This window comes from Elephantulus edwardii, unplaced genomic scaffold (assembly GCF_000299155.1).
Source record: "Elephantulus edwardii isolate Elephantulus edwardi_28Jun2011 unplaced genomic scaffold, EleEdw1.0 scaffold00021, whole genome shotgun sequence".
Taxonomy (NCBI): domain Eukaryota; kingdom Metazoa; phylum Chordata; class Mammalia; order Macroscelidea; family Macroscelididae; genus Elephantulus; species Elephantulus edwardii.
The window spans coordinates 1,856,215-1,876,410 of record NW_006399771.1 but is presented as its reverse complement, the minus strand read 5'-3'; the positions used below and the strand labels follow the sequence as shown (position 1 = coordinate 1,876,410).

General features: G+C 45.7%; 1 protein-coding gene across 1 annotated transcript in view; it reads left to right on the top strand.

The window, feature by feature from the left end:
- The first annotated feature begins 2,236 nt into the window (after positions 1 to 2,236).
- The window catches only part of ZNF423 (zinc finger protein 423), a 291,741-nt gene continuing 273,781 nt past the window's right edge, over positions 2,237 to 20,196 (top strand). Inside the window, exon 1 of the mRNA XM_006882506.1 lies at positions 2,237 to 2,435. Coding sequence (XP_006882568.1) covers positions 2,339 to 2,435 — 97 coding nt within the window. The 5' untranslated portion in view covers positions 2,237 to 2,338. The remainder of the gene's footprint in view (positions 2,436 to 20,196) is intronic.

Here is a 20,196-nt window from a genome sequence, read left to right as displayed (position 1 = left end):
AGCTTTTCAATGAGCTGATTTGTACTCCCAGGTTCTTGATGCTGGGGGCTTGGAAGTGTATGTTCGGGTGGCAGCCCTGATAACATTATCTCCTTCTGAATTAAAGTATTTATACGACTGAGGCTTCCACTTTGAATCAAGTGCATTCTTGGTTTTATTTCTTTCTCTTGCTTTGGCGACAGGCCTCTGAGAATTTAAAGGTTGTATGTTAAAAGTCTTTTCCTCTAAAATGATGCGCTTCTGTGCCCCTGTGTACACACACACTTATACATTTATATTTGCATAAATATTTTTGCATGCTATAGAGAGCTGTTTCTTGGATTTAAACAGTTTAAATCTAGTTTCTTCAGATCTTGGGTAGATTTTTTATTCTCCTTGCCCCGCCCCAGATAAACTGTGGCAATATATAATATGTAGTGGCTTCGTGGTAAGGAATTGCACTGCCAACCCAAAGGCATGAAGCGCGAATCCACCAGCTGCTCTACAGAAGGTTGGATAACTCTCTTGTGCAGTTCACTTGTTTTAGTTTAAAGTCAGGTATAAGCGATTTGGTTGTTATTTTGTTCACAATTGTGTGTGAGCTGATTGGATTTAGGAAGCCTTTTGTTTAAGTCAGTCAGGACCTGGTGGGCAAGTCTTTGTATTTAAAAGTCAGTTGAGCCCTTGGGCCTGGTGTTTATTGTGTTTGGGAAGAATGCAGTTGTAAGTGGTACAGCGCTGGTCTGTCAGTTTGCTGTACTGAGATAACTTGGGGTTGCTGTGATATTGAAAGCTGTGCAGCTGGTGTGTCAAATGGCATGGTGGACAGTATTTGGGTAGAACTCCCAGATTAAGACTGGCTTGGGAGCAGGATTGGCATCCACTTCCTAAACAACACGCCTTTGGAAACTCTATGAACCTTAGAGAAACTACAATCGTTATAGAACAGCTTTCAAATCTTTTGTTTGTAGGGTTGCTATGAGTCATGCTCCGTTTGACAGCACTTAACAACAACAATAACACGTGCAGTTCACTCTCTGTGAAAATCTACTGGAGGGTCAGCTATGAATTAGTTCTGATTCAATGGTACATAACAACAACAGCAACTTTAGGTTTCAATCCAGAAAGTCTCTGTATTTTCATGGGCATGTTTAATCCACTGACATTCTGTAGAATCATTGATATTTATCTTAGTTTTCCTTCCACGTTGGTTTACAGGTATTCTAGGACTGAGGCTGTACAACCTCTCACATGTGTGCAGGGAAGTGTGCTGGGCAGGACATCAGGCGTCTGCAGGATGTTGAGCATGCTGCTCTGCCTGGATGAATGTGAAATGGGAACAGCAAGACTGCATGTCTCTGAGGGACGGGGGCTGGACAACCTCAGCTCTTGAGCTCTCTTGAACTCTAGAATAAAGACTGAACAGGTGTGTGTGTGTGTGTGTGTGTGTGTGTGTGTGTGTATCCTATGTAATTGTGGCTTTAAGAAAGCGTGAGACACTGCATGGACACAGTTGTCATTGCCATGACCATGGACTGTGCAGAGCATTGCATAGGCCTTTCAAAGGAGTTGGTGGTGGAATGACCCAGCTCAAGGCTGGATCTCAATCTCTTTGCTGACTTTGGTAACAAATGAGGCTTAAAATGAGAGGCATTTTAAACTTGTGATTTGATTACATATAGTATCCAACCACCCGTGTTTCTGTCATTCTAGAACTAAGACCCCTGCGTAGTCTAGCCAACACCATTATATAGGAAGGTCAGTGTTGAAGGAGAGCTTGGGTGAGCGACACCCAGATCTAAATTGCAAGGCTTTGGGGAAAGCCAAAATCTTGGGTGTGGTTGGAGCAGAAGGAAAGCTGGGGGCCCTGGGAGATGTAGGGAGCAGAACTGCATCTCTAGGAGATGAGACGCTAAGAGAGGTTTACCTCCTGTATAGGTCCTGACCCCCAGCATCTGTGCACACAGGGAAGATGACAGGAAGTCTCAGCAGAAGGGTTGCAATAAGAATTAAAGCATCTAGTTGAAAATTATGGCACCGCACGTCAGAGAGAGAGAGAGAGAGAGAGAGAGAGAGAGAGAGAGAAAGAGAAGAAATAAAAACCTCTGTGTATTAATATACTGAGAGGTGACAAGAATAGTGGAGCCCGGGAGGTGGAGTAATTAAATGTATCCTAATAAATGCTGGGCAATTCTTTGAAAACCCCATCCCAAGCCTCTGTCAGCTAACATGGACTATATTCTTCCTGTTGGCAGGAGGCCTAGAAGGAGAGCCGGAGTGCGATCGGAAAACCAGCCGCGCGCTGGAAGACAGGAACAGCGTGACAAGTCAAGAGGAGAGAAATGAGGACGATGAAGACATGGAGGATGAGTCAATTTACACCTGCGATCACTGTCAGCAGGACTTCGAGTCTCTGGCAGACCTGACGGACCACCGGGCCCACCACTGTCCTGGAGGTAATGCTAAATAGCGCCGGGATTCTGACAGGTGGTTACACGGATAATTGGACATAGCAACAGCTTGAAGCCTCAAGTGAGATTAAAGAATTAATAATGTAATTTTACAGTTAATGTCATTTTATTGTGGTGTCTTGGGTGCCCTGCATCTGCTTTTTAAATAAAATTAAGAACAAATGCAACAGCTTTCCTGCAGACAGGAATTAGGTGGAGGCGCCCTCAGCATCCTCTGTCCCCAAAGTGCATCCCTGAGGACATGAACTGGGAGTGGGCGGCTTTACACCCTGCATTTCTAGAAGGTTTTTTTGAAATCTAGTAATTAAGAGGTTGCTAGTGCAGCATTCAACTGCTTAAGTGTAGCAGGCTGTGTAAGGGGGGGAGGAGGGTTGAGGTAGACCTTGTGCTGGGACAGGAGTTTCAGAGGCCCAAGGAGAGGCAGTGCGGGAAAGAACCAAGTTCCACCTCAGTGCTTGGTCACCTGCATTGAGACCCGACCATAGCTCTTCTCCTCATTTACTAGGTCTCGCTGAGAAATGTAGAAGAGGAATTTAAGCAGCATGAGTTGTGTGTGTATCCATCTGCAAACACGTGGGTGGTGGGACACATATGTATTCCCAATGGTGTGGTGGCCTTAATCCAGGGCATCTTTCACTTGGTTTGCCAAAGAGGGATTGACACATGTCCAGGATCTGACATTAGACCATCAGGGAGTATAGAGTGTCTGTTTTCTCTTGCACAGCTGACTGGAGGTATCCTACATCATGGTTGTCAGTGAAATTCTTTGGATATTGGACTGTGGGCCTAAAATGAAAGCCTCAGCTCAATATTCCAAAGGGTGACCTGTTACCCCTTAAAGTTAGCCACTCCCGTTTGTGAGCTGATTTACTGAAAGGAAGAAAATGGAAACTCTTACTGTTCTTCCTTGTCTTGCCTCTCAAAGCTCTTGGAAGTTTGAAAGCCATCTTTTTTTGGGGGGACCTGCTATGACTCTCCCTCTACTAGTGTTCATACCTGCACAACTGTGGCTGGACCAGTTCCTGTTACAACCTCTAGGGGGAGCAGATACCAATACCAGCCAACAGTTTGGGACTGCGATGAAGTAATCCAAATCTCAGAATTAGTAATTGCTCAACCTAAAGCAAAAGTGATGGTCAATTTATAATTCTGGAATGAGAATTGGAAAGGACCTGTGAGGCTAGCTTCTCCACGCTCCTTATTTGATAGAGGGACATCCCAATGCTGCAATAGAAAAAAGTGGTTCCATTGACTAAGGGCACATAGCTGTTTGGTGGCTGAGAGAACTTCTTCAGGACTCTCATCTCGTTTGAGAAAGGAGTAGTAGTGATATTTCTTGATTAATTAAGAATTGAGGTATCATTTTAACTGTAAATGAAAAAAGTGTCATTTACTTTAAAAACAATTGGTGGATTGATCTTGTAATTAAAAGCTATTCTCTTTATTTTGTAAATGTAAAAAAACAAAAACAAACAAACAAAAAAAACCAAATCCAAAACAACAACAAACCACCCATTCTCATTTGTTTATTAGGGAGTTCTGGTGGCCCAGTGATGAGAACCTGTGTGACAGTTCTAAAGGCACATGGTTCAAATCCACCAGCTACTCTGTGGGAGAAGGATGGGGAATCTTCTCCAAGCACTTTTCTGCCTCTGAAAACTCACTGAAGGGCCAACTATCATTGGTTCTGACTTGCACACAACAACAGCAACAATGTCTATTTATTAAAGGATTACTGTCCCCACCCCTTCAAGCTTATCACAGAGAATAAAGATAGCACAGGATAGGGCAGGGTTTACATCGTTTGTTTATAGAGTTGGTATGAGTTGTGCTCCACTCGACAGCCCATAATAGCAGCCACCTTCCGTGAAGAAATGCTGATTGAATCTCCACAGCTCTTGACTCAAGATTATAATTCCGACTGCCTTTTCTTGCACACCTTCAGAATCAGAGAGATTTTCCTGTCTCTCAAACGCCCTTTTGAGAAGTGACACAAGTCACTATATCTGTGTGGGCAAGAAAAAATTGTGAGGCTTTGGGATCATTTGTTGAGGTCTGTGTGGAAAATCGGGAGCTCTTCCGGCCTAGTGTCAAGAAGCTGCGCTGCGATCTTGAAGGCACGTGGTTCGAGGCCGCCACCTGCTCCGCAGGAGAAGGATGGGCGATCTCCGGCTGTCCAATTAACTGCCTCTGAAATGCCGCCAGAGGATAGTCCTCTGCAGTACACAGTAACAATGGTAGAAATAAGAAATGGTAGCTCACTGCGCTTTGCTCTTAGTGAGGGCCGCCTTCTCAATGGCAGGCTCTTCCGCCGTCAGCCTCAGAGCTGAAGCAGAAATCTATGGCAGCCTATTTGCGAGTCCCCGGCTGTGCTGATTGATGCTGGTGGTAGCCACTAGTACTGCTGCCCAGCACCTAACATGACCCCACTAATGACCTCCACAGGGACACCAGAGCCAGGAATATCCCCATGCCATGGAGTATTGGAAAGGAGTCGGAAATTCCTTGACAGAGTACAGAATAACCTTGCCTAATAGTATCCCTGAGAAATTCATTACCTTCTGTTAAAGATGTGATCTAGTCTGGGAGAGTTTCCCTGACCTAGAAGAGAAAGAGCAGAACTTCTCCACCCGCTGCCTTCCTCTGCTTCTGAGAATTGTCCATCCACAGAATCAAGCACAAGGAATCGTGTGCATGTGCTTCAAAACAGTACTGTCCTTGGGGCACCTGGATAAAGGGTTAAATGCTCGACTCTGTGCCAGATCCTCATCCTGAAATGAAACAAGCAGAAATCCCCTCTGACACGTGTGAGCCCATTGCTGCAGTCCCTGGGCCAGTCCGTCCCGTTGAGGGTCTTCCCCTCGTTCACGGACCCTCCAAAGGACTGGACAGGGTTCAGATATCTTGTTCATATGGTCACTGTGAGTTGTACTTGATGGCACTTAACAGCAACATTGAGGGAGCTCTGGTGACTTAGTGCTGAGAAGCTGCACTACAATCCTGAAGACACGAGGTTCAAATCCACCAGCTGCTCTGCGGAGAAGGATGGGTAATCTCTTCCTGAGCAATGATTTACTGCTTCTGAAAACCCACCAGAGGGTCAGTGCTGGGTCAACTTTGGGTCGGTTCTGACTCGATGGTACTCAACAACAACAACAGCTGGTCAGAAGGTTCAGACATCTGGAGATGCTTCATATGACAGTTCTGGTGATCAGCTTCCCTTGAAAATCCCTATGGATCATTTCATAGAGACCATGGGGTCTCTATGAATCAGAACTTAGTAACAACTGAAAACAACATACACCTGCCATGCATGTGTTTTCTTTTTTAAAAAAATATTATTATTTACTATCTTTATTCTTTTTTTATTAATTTTAAAGAGTTTACAGAGACTTTAGCTTGGAAGGAGGAGTGGCATCCACTTCCGTAATAGCTTTCCTCCGGAAACCCTATGAACCTGGACAGAGGATGAGAGACACTCAAGGGTCGAGGACTCTCCTTCACAGGGTCACTATGAGTCGCCTGCGACTCGATGGCACTTAACAACAACAACAACAACAACAACAGAGACTTTGGATTGCCATTCATTCATTGTTGCACTTTCCTCCCTGCCCAACCTCCCTGCCCTCCAGTTCACTCTTCTCTTTGAAAAATAAAGGAAAAATTATTTTATTGTTATACAATCCGTCCCCTCAAGTCCACTCCACTGTGCAGCCCTCGTTTTGAAAAGCAGAAGAAAAATTCTTTCATTGTTATACAATCCCTGCTCCCAAGTCCACTCCACTGTGCAGCGTTCATTCTGGACTCCTGTCATGACAATAATACCTAATCATAGATTCATTTTAAACAGTTGTCTCTCTCATCTATTTCAATTCAGTATACATAATTTCTCCCATCTCTCTCAGTCTCCCCTTAACCCCAATGTCAGTCCCCTTTTACAACAGTGGCACTATGCAGTATTTGTCCTTTTATGACTGCGATATGTCACTCAGTATAAAGTCCTCCAGGGTCACCCATTTTGAATAATATTGCATGAGTTCCTTGTTTTTCAATGCAGCATAGTATTCCATTGTGTGAATAACCCAGAGCTTCTCTATCCATTGTTTATTGATAGGCACTTAGGTTGTTTCTACCTCTTTTCTATTGTGAACAAGGCCACGATAAACATGTCTGTGCATGTATCTGCTTGGGTGTCAGTTGGTCTCTTTGGGGTATATTCCCAATAGTGGAATTGCTGGATCAAATGGTATTTCTTATTTGCAACTTTCTGAGAAAGCGCCATACAACTTTCCATAGTGGTTGCACCATTTTACACTCCCACCAACAGTGAATAAGGGTTCCAGTTTCTCCACAACCTCGCCAGCATTTGTTGTTTGCTGTTCTGTTAAATTTTGCTATTCTTACTGGGGTGAGATGCTATCTCATAGTTATTTTGATAAATGTGTTTTCGTTTTACCCTCTTTTTCAATTAGTTTGCATACAGTCATTCATGTGCATTATGTTTCATTCCTGTACATTGATGTTTAGACAGGTATTCATTCATATGCACTGTGAGTTTCTTTTAAAAAAAGAGGTTAATTTTAAAGCTATTCTCTTTCTTTTTTTAAATGTTAAAAACGCCCATTCTCCTTGCTTGCTCTTAAAGGAGCCTGACTTTCCTGCGTCAAGTGTATAATTTAAGAGTTAAGGAGGATGGCTCAAGAAACTTCTGTGGCAGTTGTGTCAGGTACAGTACCTTGTTTCATGAAAATCTGAGGGACTAGCTCCCTATATCTGTGAAACTCCATCCAGGTCCTCACAATGCACATTACCTCCCAGAGATTTTTCTGCTCAGCCTATTTCTTCTCCTTTTCTCTGACATCATCAACTTCTGGCTCTGTTGTTGTGTGACTCCTTTGAGTCCAAATCAGTGACTCTTGGTGGAAATTATTAGCTATGAAGTTTGCAGACGTTCAATTCTAAGGTGAGGCTGGAAGTGAGTGCCTTGTGCCCGATGGTGATATCTTGGCATTATTTAGGAAGAGCTCCACTTGGTGCTGTGGGCCCCTCTTCGTTGAAGAATCTTTGTTTCCAGCTGGGAACCTCAATGCCAGGTTCCTGACTCTTGTGCAGGGAGGGTAATGTGGGTCCAGGAGAAATTGTCAAAACACTAACTTAAGAGCTCCAATAAGTCCATCAATTCTTTTTTTCTTTCCCTCACTTTCAGTTACAGAGAAACCAGCCCTGAGTCCAGGAGGTGTCAAACATTGCATCTTTACGACCCGAAATGAAGCGAGCAAAAATCCAATCCTCTCTGTTGATTCTCGTGCTCCCAACAAATGTTTGATTTTTGTTTCCCTCCAGCTTTTATTTCCAGGATGACATATGTTTACATGCTTGGAGTTGTGAGTGTATGCCGTTTTGTGTTCTGTATCTGTCACTTAAATTCTTAGAATAAATTCCCGTGTTTCTGGATGATAATTTCTTCTCAATTGCCCTTTCTTTGGGGAACTCCCATTTTTTTCTTTTTAGTACAGCAATAACCAAGGAGATAAAGTTATACCAATATATTGTTGTTGTTATTGTTGATTACCTTCAAGTTGAGCATGACTCATAACGGCCCTATGAACAAAAGACCTGAAGCCCTTCTACAACTATTGACATTTGTCAAAGTTCATAGGATTTCTGGAGGCATGTTGTTTAGGAAGTGGATGCCGCATATTAAGTTCAGGCTAATATACCAGAGGATGAGGATTTGAGAATGGAATCGGTGAAGGTGGACTTGAAGAATGTGACAGATTTGCTTGATCCTAATGGGTGCACCATTTGTGGTCCCAGAGTTAGTGACCAAGGACTGCCAGCTGCTTCCTGAAGTGTTGGTGCCCGAGCCTTCCTGACCCACTGCTCTTGAGCTGCCTGTGACGGAGTACAGCTGTCCTATAGTATTTCTCAGGCTGTAAATCTTTACAGCAGCAGACTGGGTTTTTGGGGTTGTTCTCCCCACCCTTGGAGCAGCTGGTAGATTTGAACCGCTGACCTTTTGGTTAGCAGCTGGATGCTTTAACCAGCTAAAAAATCCTGCTAATTCAAGTTCTGTCGACTCCAACGATGGAGGAAATGACAAATGAAGGGATGAACTGACATTTACCTGATACGGTTTGCCACGTGTTGGCAGAGCAAGTTTGGGTGCTGTAAATGGTTGCAGGGGGTGCCTTTTCTCGGAACTGGGGGAGCGCTGGTGACCTAGTGGTAAGAAACTGTGCTCTAATCCTAGACATTTTGGTTCAAATCTACCAACTGGTTGCTCCACAGGAGAAGGATGGGCATTCTCCTCTTGACAGTTAACTGAAAACCGGCCGGAGGGTCAGCCACGAGTCTGTTCAGACTCGGTACATGCAACAAGAGGAATTCACGGTTGGTTTTTTAAAAAAATTTTATTGGGAAAAACATGTTGGGGGTACAAGGAGGTGAGGGTTAGGGCCAGAAGAGTGAGGATGGGCAGGGATGAAAATTGCAGGGGTGCAGTTGCAGAGCTGCACAATTTGGTTGGTGGGGAGGAATTCATGTTTTTTTAAGAAAGTATCTGTGAATGGCCTGGGGCACTAGAAAGGTCAAGGATGCTTTGCTTTGCCTACGCATGGGCTGACATGGTAAAGGACAAGGTTTCCATGTGCTGTTCAGAGGGTCACTTTGAGTTGTATGTACTCAACCTGACAATTCTTAACAACAGCTAAAACATCACTAACATGCAAATGCTGATTCCAAACCATTATGCTATGTGCTCATTGATCCTGTGAACTTGTATCGTGTGTTCAGATGGAATGTTTTACGGTTCCTCACATAAAGCGCTACCTTTTCTGGGTACCCTTTGGCCCTGCTAATAAACCTGACTGAGGACGCTTGGATGCTCAGCCTGAACTGTTCAAAACCTTCAGACCTGGTTCCCCAGCGATACTCTAGTTGTCAGAGGCATAGTGTCAACAAGGCTTCCATTCGGGACCCTGCCGAGAGGCCCTTGCACTCCAGGACTGGGACATCTGCCCACTTTTTGGAGATCCATGGTCCTCTTGCTAAAGGGACTGCCAGCGTGGTTTGATTTTTCAAAATGTAGCTGGGAAAAGTGGTTGGAACGTCTTCAGGGTGACGGGGTTGTCTAATTCTGGGTGCATGGATTGACTATCATCTTGAGATGGATTAAAGTCGAGTGTTGACACTTTCTCCTCGGCATCTATTCCCTGTCCCTTGACCTAAGCCAGATTCCGTGTTGGGCACTGAAGTCAGAGAAGGTCCCAGGCATCCCTGAGGGCTCATAGTCTGGTGACTGGGAGAGTGTAAGAAGACGCCTCCTTCCCCACACTGGCCCCGGTGCTGATGCTGTGAACTGCGTTCAAGCCAGTTCCAGATCATGGACCCATGTCCAGCAGGATGCATTGGTGCCATCTCAGGAGGAACTGCAGACCAGACCCTTATACTCCTCCACTGGACTTTCATTTTCAGAAGTAGACTGCCAGGTCTTTATTCTCGGATTGTCTTAGTCTGTAACTTCTCCTGAAACACATTCAGCAGCATAGTAGCACACAGTCGCCGCTGACATTTGAATGGTGGATGCACACGAGGTGCCTTGGCCGAGAATTGAACTCAGGTCACCCTCGTGGAAGGCAGGAATTCTCCAACCACTGGGTAATCCCGATCCCCTTGGTATATTGAGCACCTGCTTTATGTCAGGCACTGTGGGATGCTTTGCCTCGACCCTGTTCCTGTTCTCGCCGAACCTACCCTCGTACACCTTGTCCACAGAACCATGAGATCTGTGGTTTTACTGTGTGTTGTTTTAATTGTGTGCTTATAGATTGTCTCCCCACTACAGCTGAGCTTCAGGAGGACAAGATCTGCGTTGTCTTGTCCCCCCGTCCCCTGGCCTGGAATGCACTGACTCTTGGTACATGTTTGGTGAATGATGGGATCATCTCATTTAATTTCCAGTACAATCACGGCAAAGAGGTGTTTTCTGCCCTTCATCCCATTGTACACACTGGGAAACAGAGACTGAAGAGAGTGAAGGATCTTGCTGAAAGTGACAGAGCTTGTAATCAAGGGAACCCGGGTTCGTGGTGTGAACAGTCTGGACTGAGCACACCAGTGAGGGACGGTGAACAGTTCAAGCTAAACTCCAGTCAGACCCTGAGTTTTTGAATGTGCAGCTTAAAAACAGAAGAGGGAAAGTTATTCAAATAGCAGCAGCAAAAACCTGTGTTCCCTGTGGGTACGTTTTTCCTCTCTCCTCTGCTTGTCGCCTCTTTCTGGGGACTGAGAGCTCGGAGTGGTTCCCATCCCTTTCTGAAAGGCGGATCCTCCTTTCTTGGCGAAGGCGAAATGCTGCTGTGTAAAAAGCCAGGGGGAAGGTTAATTACACCCTAGTTTGTTCAGCTGTAGCCAGGATGACCTGTGGACCCTAATTACAGGGCTGGGGCGGTGAATGCAGGCGCTTTGGCCAGCCCGAGCCTTCCCGCCGCCTGGCCAGCGCCTGCCTTTGTGTGCAGTCTCAGGCCCCTTTCTTGTGCTGGTAGTGTGGGCAGGCATCAGGCACCCCTCACACTGCCTCTGTTTGGACCCTGCAGGGTGGGACGTGGGGTGCAGGGCGACTTGCCACCAAGGGCACAGGTACAAGGTATGCACTCCTTCCACCCATGTGGACCAGGCTGTGCTTTGGTGTCAGCTGATGTCTTACAGTGCAGAAGGTCCTGAGGCTTGAACATGATTAATCCACAGCCATCAGGTCGCTTATAACTGTTTGTCACCCTTTAGGACAGAGTAGAACTGGGTACTCTCAACCATTGTAACACCAGGGCTGCTATTGGATGTTAGCCAGTAAAAATGACAAAAAGGTGTATTTAGAAATGGACAAGAAGATGCCGAAGCTTATAACAAAAAGCAGGCAGGGCAGAGTAAAAGCCCCAGATGAAGCACACTGCTCTGTAATCATTTCTGATTCCTACACATCCAGGGAGACAGGACAGAGCTGCTGTTAGTGTTTCTTAGACAATGCATCTTTCCAGAACCAGAGGGCCACATCTGTCTCCCATCAGAGTGGCTGATGGGTTCAAACCGCCAACCTTTGGGTTAGCAGTGCATCGTTTAACCCACTAGACTACCAGGGCTCTTTTGTACAAGGCTGGTTTTGTGTACCATCAAGTCAGAAACACACCAACAGCTAGCATGTTTTCAGAGGCAGTGCATTGCATGGGAGAAGATTGCCCATGTTTGCCCCATGGAACAACTGGTAGATTTGAACTTAATACCTTTGTCTTGACAACACAGTTCTTTACCACTAAAACACCAGAGCTAGGAAGAGACATTCTGAAAAAGAGGAGTGATGGGTGGGTGACAGTGCTATTGAGGTTCTCCTCTGCCTTTTCCATTGTGCTGAATACGTATGTGGGGTGAACTGGAGATGGCGTGTGTAGGGAGTTGTAGGGAGACACCTCTCTGGGCGTCTGACTCTGCCAGCATCTCTGCGAGAAATGATGGACCGTCTCCTCCCCTGGGATTGGCAGCCTCTGAGACCCTGTAGAACATCAGTTGGAATTGGTTCCTATTCCACAGCAGTGAGTGCTTTGTGAGAGTGAAATACGTATGTTAAGAAAACATTTGCCGTTCCAATATTCTTCACCTGTGTTCTAGTGACATCAGTGAATTAATTTTCAGTCTTTCCCCCTTTTTTGTGTGAGATAAATGAGTTCATTTTTCTGGTGGCTTAGTGTCTTGGAAGTTGTGTCTCTGACCCAAAGGTGGCAGCGCCTCTGGTGATTTGAATCCACCAGTGACTCCGAGGGACCAAGATGGGCAGTGTCCTTCTAAGCAGTTCGTAGCCTCTGAAAACCCGCTGGACGGTCAGCTATGAGTTGGTTCTGATTCCATGCCAGTGAGAGTGAATAAAAGTCAAAGTTTGGAAAGAAGTAAATTTTTGAGTGAAAGTTTAATAAGCACACAGATTTGTCATTTTTATACGCATTTTGTTTTGTAACATGAATTGCAGTCACCACATTGAAATTGTACTTTCCCAAATTCCCTGGAAGCCATTTCTGTGGCCACAGGGAGATGAACACGGGTGTTAGCCGAACTCAGAATATCAGGGGCAGCTCCAAACTGACTACTTCGACTAAGACTTGGGGAAGCTGGCTAGGACTCATGAACATCTTTCCCTCCCTCCCTCCCTCCCTCTCTCCCTCTGAGCCGCCATTGGATGCCCAAAGCTTCCAATCACAAGGGAGTAAATTGCCCCTCTGGTGAATTTGAATTGCCAGAGAGGAGAGAGGTTAGCAGTGAGAGCTCCCTGCATTAGGAGAAGCATGCTGAAGAAGTGATTTTTCCTGTTGTGTGTGCCTCTGGAGATACCACCCCAGAGAGGAGGTTTCAGGGCACCGGCAGAGGCGAATTGGCCTCAGTGCCATTCTGACAACTTAAGAAACTGAAATTCTTAGTGACCAGTGCCAGAAAACAAAGTTCAAACTAGCTTAAAATAAGAAATGAATTTATTGGCTCATGTACGTAGAAGGTCAAGGTATAAGACTACCTTTAGGTACAGCTGTATCAAGGTGAGTGTTCAGTGTCAATTGCATTTTTTTAAAAATACTGGTTTATTTACAAAGTTCATATATATTGTTTTTCACATCATTTCTTTTCCATTTCTTTCATGCCCCCTGCCTCCCTCCATCTATCAAATTGTGTGATCCTGTCATCAGTGTGCCCCCTGCCCATTCCCACCCCTCTGCTCGCCCCCCCCGTACTCATACTCATTCTACAATAATGGTCTTATACAATATTTGTCCTTATGGGACTGAGTTAGTTTATTTAGCATAATTATCTCCAAATACATTTTTAAGATGGTTTTTAAATTCAGTTGGAATAGGGTAGGTTATATTTTGTTTCTTGTGGACTTCTTTTCTTCATCTTCAGTTTGAACTCAGATGTGTAACTGATGATCTGTTCTGCAGTCAGGCCCTGGTCAGCCCTTGGTCTGAGCTGGACCACTAATGTTGGGCTTCTTCATTGTAGAGAGTGGCATTTTGACTGGTGCTTGTACATGAGACATTACTGAAAAGGGCTGCCGCAGGTAAACTGTTGCCAGCTGGAAGCAGGGAAACAAAGTAGTGTGAGTCTGGGTATGACATATTTTGACCCCTATCCAAAATAATAGAATTTGGACAAGTTCTGGAAACCAAGGGACATCCATTTTGACCCTCAGATCAGGAGCGAGAGCCTTTCAAGTCTCCACCAGAGGAAGCCGGGGTAATGCGTCATGTTTGACGTTAGATGTCAAGGAGTCAGTCCTGGTTGGTTTTCAAGATGCTCCCAAACCCCAAGGTCCTGTGTTTAGCACCCTCAAAATGGAGAAAGTATGGAGACAAGGGGTGGGGGGAAGGCACTGAAAATCATTACCACTGGAGTCCTCCCTTAATTAATCAGAAGAATTGACAACAAATGTAAAAGTGAGTTTGTAAATGAAACATGGACAGCATCATAAAAAAAAAAAAAGAGAGACCCCCCAACAAACTGAGAAACCAGTCAAATTGATCTTCCACTGACTGGAGTGTATAGTTCAAGGAGTGTGGCGAGCAGGAGACCAAGCTACGTGTGCCGATTCCACCTTCTCAGCTGTGCGCTCCCGGGCCTCCTCATTGCCCTCTCGGCCTTCCTCCCACTCAGGGATCACGATCAAGAGACACTGCTCACGTGGTGTCGTAGCCAAGACTTGGTGTGACGCGAGGATTCAGAACCAGGAAAAGAGCACAGAAATCTGCAGTTCAACTCTTGTACTTCTCTAGACAAAAGCTATTGGTTGATTTTTTTTTTTTTTGGCAGTGTTTTTAAACCCTCTATGTGCCAGCTCCGGGAAAAATGTACAGGGGATTATAAAATGCCTCATTCTGTGTTAAACAGTTTTTATTTTGGAGTTCCCTGGCCAAAATCTGGCTGCATTTGGAAATCACATCATTGCTCTGGGGGCTTCTGCTTCTGCTTGATTGCAAGGGGAGTCTGAAGCTGATGAGGCAGCTGTGCAGATTGAGGATGGTGGTTGACTTGGGGGGCGCGGAGCGCAGACTCTTCCCCCCTTTGGATGCCGGAAGTCTTGACCTTGACAAGTGTTTGACCGAGCATGTTGACATTGCTGAGTGACAGGGGTGACGAGCCTCAGCCTCTTGGAGTGAATCTGACCCTTCTGAGGGTTTTTGATTGAGATTTTGCAGTTGATGTGTGAGAAGCTTGCGAAGACACAGGGAGTAGGGAGGGTAAGAGGTGAGACAGTGGCATCTGCCTGTGGCCTCCCCGTTTCTTATCACACCTGTTTTCAGCTTCCCCCCCGCTCAGCAGGCAGAGAGATCTGAACAGCTTACATGTGGCAGTGCCTCTGCTGTCTGCCAGAGACACCCTTTCCGTGTGGGAGACCTGAGTTGGATTCCTGGTCAATGAACTTCACGCATAGTCTGCACTCATCTGTCAGTGGGATCTTAGGCTGACTAGATTACAGTGGCTTCTCCAGACTGAAGACCCGGAAGAAAGGCCCGGCTGTCTATTTCTGAAAAGCAGTCCGTGTAAAGCCTTCTGCACGGGGTCAGCAACGGCTGTGCACCAGGCTCTGGCCAGGTGTGATTGTGTATCTAGTAATGATCTAGTGAGACACACGGGAATTGGCAGACGATAGGAAGTAAGCCGGTGAACAGCATCGGGATAGCCTGTATCACACACAGTGATGGGTAACTACAGTTGAGCCCCGGCCCTCCGGGAGTCCAGTCTCCTGGGAGAAGGAGGAGTGTGCAGAGCCTGGGAAGATGCCAGGGTTTCGAGGTGTTCATGGAGCAACACTGGAGTGACAGTTAGGGGACTCCGAGCCGGGGCTTTGAAGTGATCTCGTCTCATGGACTGCGCACTCCCTTTCTCTCTTGCCTTTTCTCTTTACCGGACTGCCAGCGTGGATTTGTTTTTCATGTGGAAGGACTGACTGGGGTGGAGTGAGGAGAACCCCATTTGCCAATGACCCCAGCACAGTCAGATCTCAGAGGCTGGGGTATGAGGGACCTGGACAAGTAGCCTGTGTCCTGGGTGACAGGGACAGTTGTGGTCAGTTGCCACTCAGTTGGCTGCAACTCGTGGCCCGTGTACAACAGAACATAAATGTTGCCTGATCTGGTATCACCATCATGTTCAAGTCCATTGTTGCAGTCAGGCAGGTGGTGGCTTGATAGGGAGTGAGTTATGGGAGAGTTTTGCCCCTGAACCCTTTCTCTGCACTCCCAGGACCTGACCACTGACTCCTAATCTCATATTGAGCCCTCTGGGCCCTTACTTTGCACCACTTCCTCTAATGTCTTTTTATCACTGTCTTCACAAACAAACGTCTTGTCAACATATTTACTTTAAAATGTTTCAACAATACCCCCCTGGAGTCCCGGCAGAAAGCAGATGGTACACTCAAACAGGGTGACAGAGAACCACTCAACACTTCTGTTTCTCAAGCTGGACGATTGGGGAGTGACACTGGGGCTGGAGGGGCGCTGTAGAAGCTGACGAGCAAGGGGTGCAGCGTCTCCTGAGAGGGGAGACTGACGCAGGAGCAGCCCGCGGCAGAGACACAGGAAAGACCCTAGAAAAAGAGCCAGAAGAGTTGGCACCCCAAGACCTGGCTGCTTCCATCCTCCTGTCTGTCAATACTTCCCATTGGCTGAACCCAGTTGGAAGCCAGAGGCCAGAGCATCCTACTGGTGAGATTGGGACACACCAGCCTCCTGGGGCTCAGTGAGAGTGGAGGGTGAGTTTTCAGGGTCTAGTGAAAAACTTCCATGATAATCCAGACACTGTTGAAGATTTCACGCTCAAATGCCAAAGTTTAGTGATTGATTAAAAGAATCCCGTTCAGATAAAGTGAACCCCAGTTCATGGTGACCCCATGTAGAGTAGAACTCTGGCCGGTAGAGTTTTCAGTGCTGGTTTTTTGTTTGTTTGTTTATTTTCCAGAAGAACGCCCCCAGGCCTTTGATCTGGTGTGCTTCTGAGTGGACTTGAACTGCCAACCTTTTGTTTAGCAGCCAAGCACGCTAATTGTTTGCACCACCAGGGACATCTGGGAGGGAATAGTTCTGGTTGTTAGGAGCGGAAGCATCATCATATGTCTCTGAGTGTGGGGCTTTGTCAGGTTAACGTGGTAGCTTGGGCTTTGGCCTTCCAGTTTCCGGTGGGCATGCTAATAATCAGAGATTTGGTCTTGAGCCATATATTATGGAAAGCAAATTTATCGAAGGCAGGCCTGGCTCCCAGCAGGTGCAACTGTTGAAATCACTGCTTGTGCTGCCAGAACTTTGTGGTTCTGGAAACTTGAATAGGTTATCGTTCTGATGAATGCCATCCACCGCTTGACTTCTGGAGAAATTGGCAAGGGGAGGCAGTGTAGCTGTCACCCCTTCGACAGAGTTACCCCATTTACAGCTTTAGGGGCGATCATGGCATTAGGGAAGTCAAAAAGAAGCAGGAAAAGTGAAGGATGGTTTTGGTGGAGCCTCCCTTTGTTCATTGTGCATTTCTGTCGCTCGCATGGTGCTTGCACACGTAGCTCTGGGACCTGGAGGAAAAGACCAAGAAACCTGAGCTCTGAGCCCCAAAGCGATTTTTGTGCACAGGGCAGGGTGCTGTGGCCGCTGGGGGCCAGGGTTCAACTCTCCCTGACACACAGGACCGGATATTAAGGTAGAATTAGAAGCCTGAGTCCATGAAGATCCCTAGTGAGTGGTGCACTGAGGATGGCTTTATGACTCTTCAAATGCTTCTGCAGAGAGCCGCCTGGGGAGATGAAGGAGGCATTTCAGAGGACGGTCCTAGGCCCCCGAGTGGTCTTGATGCGAGTGTGTGAATAGACTGTGAGTTGTTGATTTCCCCAAATCAAGTTCTTTCCATATCATTTTAGTTTTTTCCGGTGGCCCTTTCCTCACCTGGCATGAGTGACAGCTTCTTTCTCCCCACAAATCTTTCAGCATCCCACTTGCCCGTCCATGTGGGCCCTGCTTTGGCTTCTCTCTGCAAAGTCCTGCCTCTGTCATAATTCACGCCAATGTTTTCAGCATTGCTTCACCATTAGTGAGGGCCAGACGGGCCATCTAGCTGTTCTTAATGAAAAGAAGAAGTTAGTGCTAGCTAAATAGAAAGAACATAAATAAGGAGCCTCAGTGGCACAGGGTAAGGCACTCAACTTTGAACTGAAAGGTTGATGGTTCAAACCTAACTATAAACTTCCTGGAGATAAGACCTGGTAATAAATTCTTATAAAGATTATGGCCCAGGAAACCCTATGAGGTTTCCTTCTGTTATGTGAAATCTCTCTGCTGAGCAAAATCTCTCTGTTACGTGAAGTTGCTGTGAGTTCAGTTTTACTCCTTGGTACCAAATAACCATGTGTAAATACATCCTATTTCTAAAAATGGAAACGTTAACAATAAGGCTAAAGTTCCTTGACCTCCTGCTCCTGCATTACCATTTTGATATATTTCTTTAAAATCTTCTACTGAATATTGTACTTTGTAGATTCTAAGACAAACAACCTGAAGCACTTGCTGCAGAAGATCAAGGACTACAGCCTCCTATATGGACTGAAGCTCAACATCAAGAAAACAAAGATTCTCACCACTGGGCCAATTGGCAGCATCAGTATGGATGGTGAAGAGATTGAGATAGTTAACAATTTTAATTTATTTGGCTCCATGGTCAACACTCTTGGTAACAGCCGCCAGGAAATCAAGAGATGAATTGCATTGGGAAAGTCGGCTGCGAGGGACCTCTCAAGAGTACTGAAGAGCAATGATGTCAGACTGGAGACTAAGGTGTGCCTGACCCAGGCTCTAGTCTTTTCAATTACGTGCTATGCATCAGAGAGTTGGACAGTGACTAGGGTTGATAGAAAGAGAATTGATGCCTTTGAGCTGTGGTGCTGGAGAATAGTGTTGAATATACTATGGACTGCTAGGAGAACAAACAGGTTTGTCCTGGAGAGGGTGAAGCCAGAATGTTCCCTGAAGTCAAGGATTCTGAAGCTTCGTCTGACATATTTTGGGCATGTTGCAAGGAGGGACTGGTCCTTGGAGAGGGACATCATGTTTGGCAGAGTGGAGGGGCGGCGAAGGAGAGGACGACCTTTGATGAGATGGATCAATTCTGTGACTAGAGAGGTGGGAATAAGTGCATTTGAGATGGTTAGGTTGGCACAGGATAGAAGAGCGTATAGAGCTCTAGCGACTCGATGGCACAGAACAACAACAAGACAAACAACAACATCTCTGATATCTAGATGCAACTTAAAGTTAATGGCTTGTTGTGGTTGAATTGAGAGAGATTTCTCCATTTTTGTTTTTTAGCTGTTGTTGTTTTGTTGTTTACCATCGAGTTGGAACCGACCCATAGCAGACATTCTGGCGGGTTTTCAGAGTCAGTTAATCGCACGGGAGGAGATTGCCCATCGTTCTCCTGCAGAGCAGCTGGTGGTGGCCTCAAACCTGTACCTTTGGGATTGCAGCACAGCTTCTTACCACCAGGCCACCAGAGTTAGAACAGTATAATTCTCCACTTGAAAGTTTTTTAGTAGTGTGTAAAATAATGCCAAAGGAATTTGACTGTGTGGATCATAACAAATTATTCTGAGAAGAATAGGAATCCCAGAATACTTAATTGTGCTCATGAGAAGCCAAGATCTAGACCAAGAAACTAAACAGAACAAGGAAACACTGCTTGGTTTAAAATCAGCAAAGATGTGCATCAGTGTCATATCTTTTAACCATACCTATTCATTCTCCATGCTGAGAAAGTAATTTGAGAAGCTGGGCTGTATAAAGAAGAATGTGGCATCTAGATTGGGGGAAGTCTGTTTTATGCCGAAGACACAGCCTTGCTTGCTGAAAGTGAAAAAGACTTAACCAGTTTGCTGCAGAAGATCAAAGACCACAGCCTTCAATATGAACCACATCCTAACATCAAGAAAACAAAAGCCTTTAGCACTGGACCAATAAGCAACCTTAGTGATAGATAGAAAAAGATATTGAAGTTGTCAATTATTTCATTTTACTTGGGTGCACAGTCAGTACTCATGGTAAACAACAGTCAAGAAATTAAAAGGCGGCGAACTCTGGTGGCCTAGTGGCAAGAAGCTGCAACTGCAAGTTCAGAGGTGCGTGGTTCAAATCCACCAGGTGCTCTGCTCGAGAAGGAGGAACAATGTCCTCCTGTACCAGTCAGATCTGATTTGATGGTACACAGAAAAAATAATGAAATAAAAAAAATTTAAAAAAAAACCAAAAGAAATTAAAAGGCATGTTGTACTGGGAAAATCTGCTGTCAAGGACCTCTCCAAAATGCTACCGAGCAATGATGTCCGTTTAAAGACTCAGGTGCACCTGATCCAAGTAACGATCTTTTCAGTGACTTCCTACATATCTGAAAGTTGGCCAGTGAATAAGGATTACAGAGGCAGAACCCATCCCCCTGAGTTGTGGTGTTACAGAAGAGTCCTGAATATCCCATGGACTGCCATAAGAACAGATATGTCCTGGAGGAAGTCCTCTTAGAGTGCTTCTTAAAGGCAAAGATGGTGGGACTTCTTCTCACGTATGTTGGGTATGATGTCAAGAAGGGAAAGGTCAAAGAAAGAGGAAAGAGTCTCACCAAGATGTGTTGATACAGTGACTAACAGACCCATCCAAGGTAGTGAGAACGGTGCAGGATGGAACAGGGT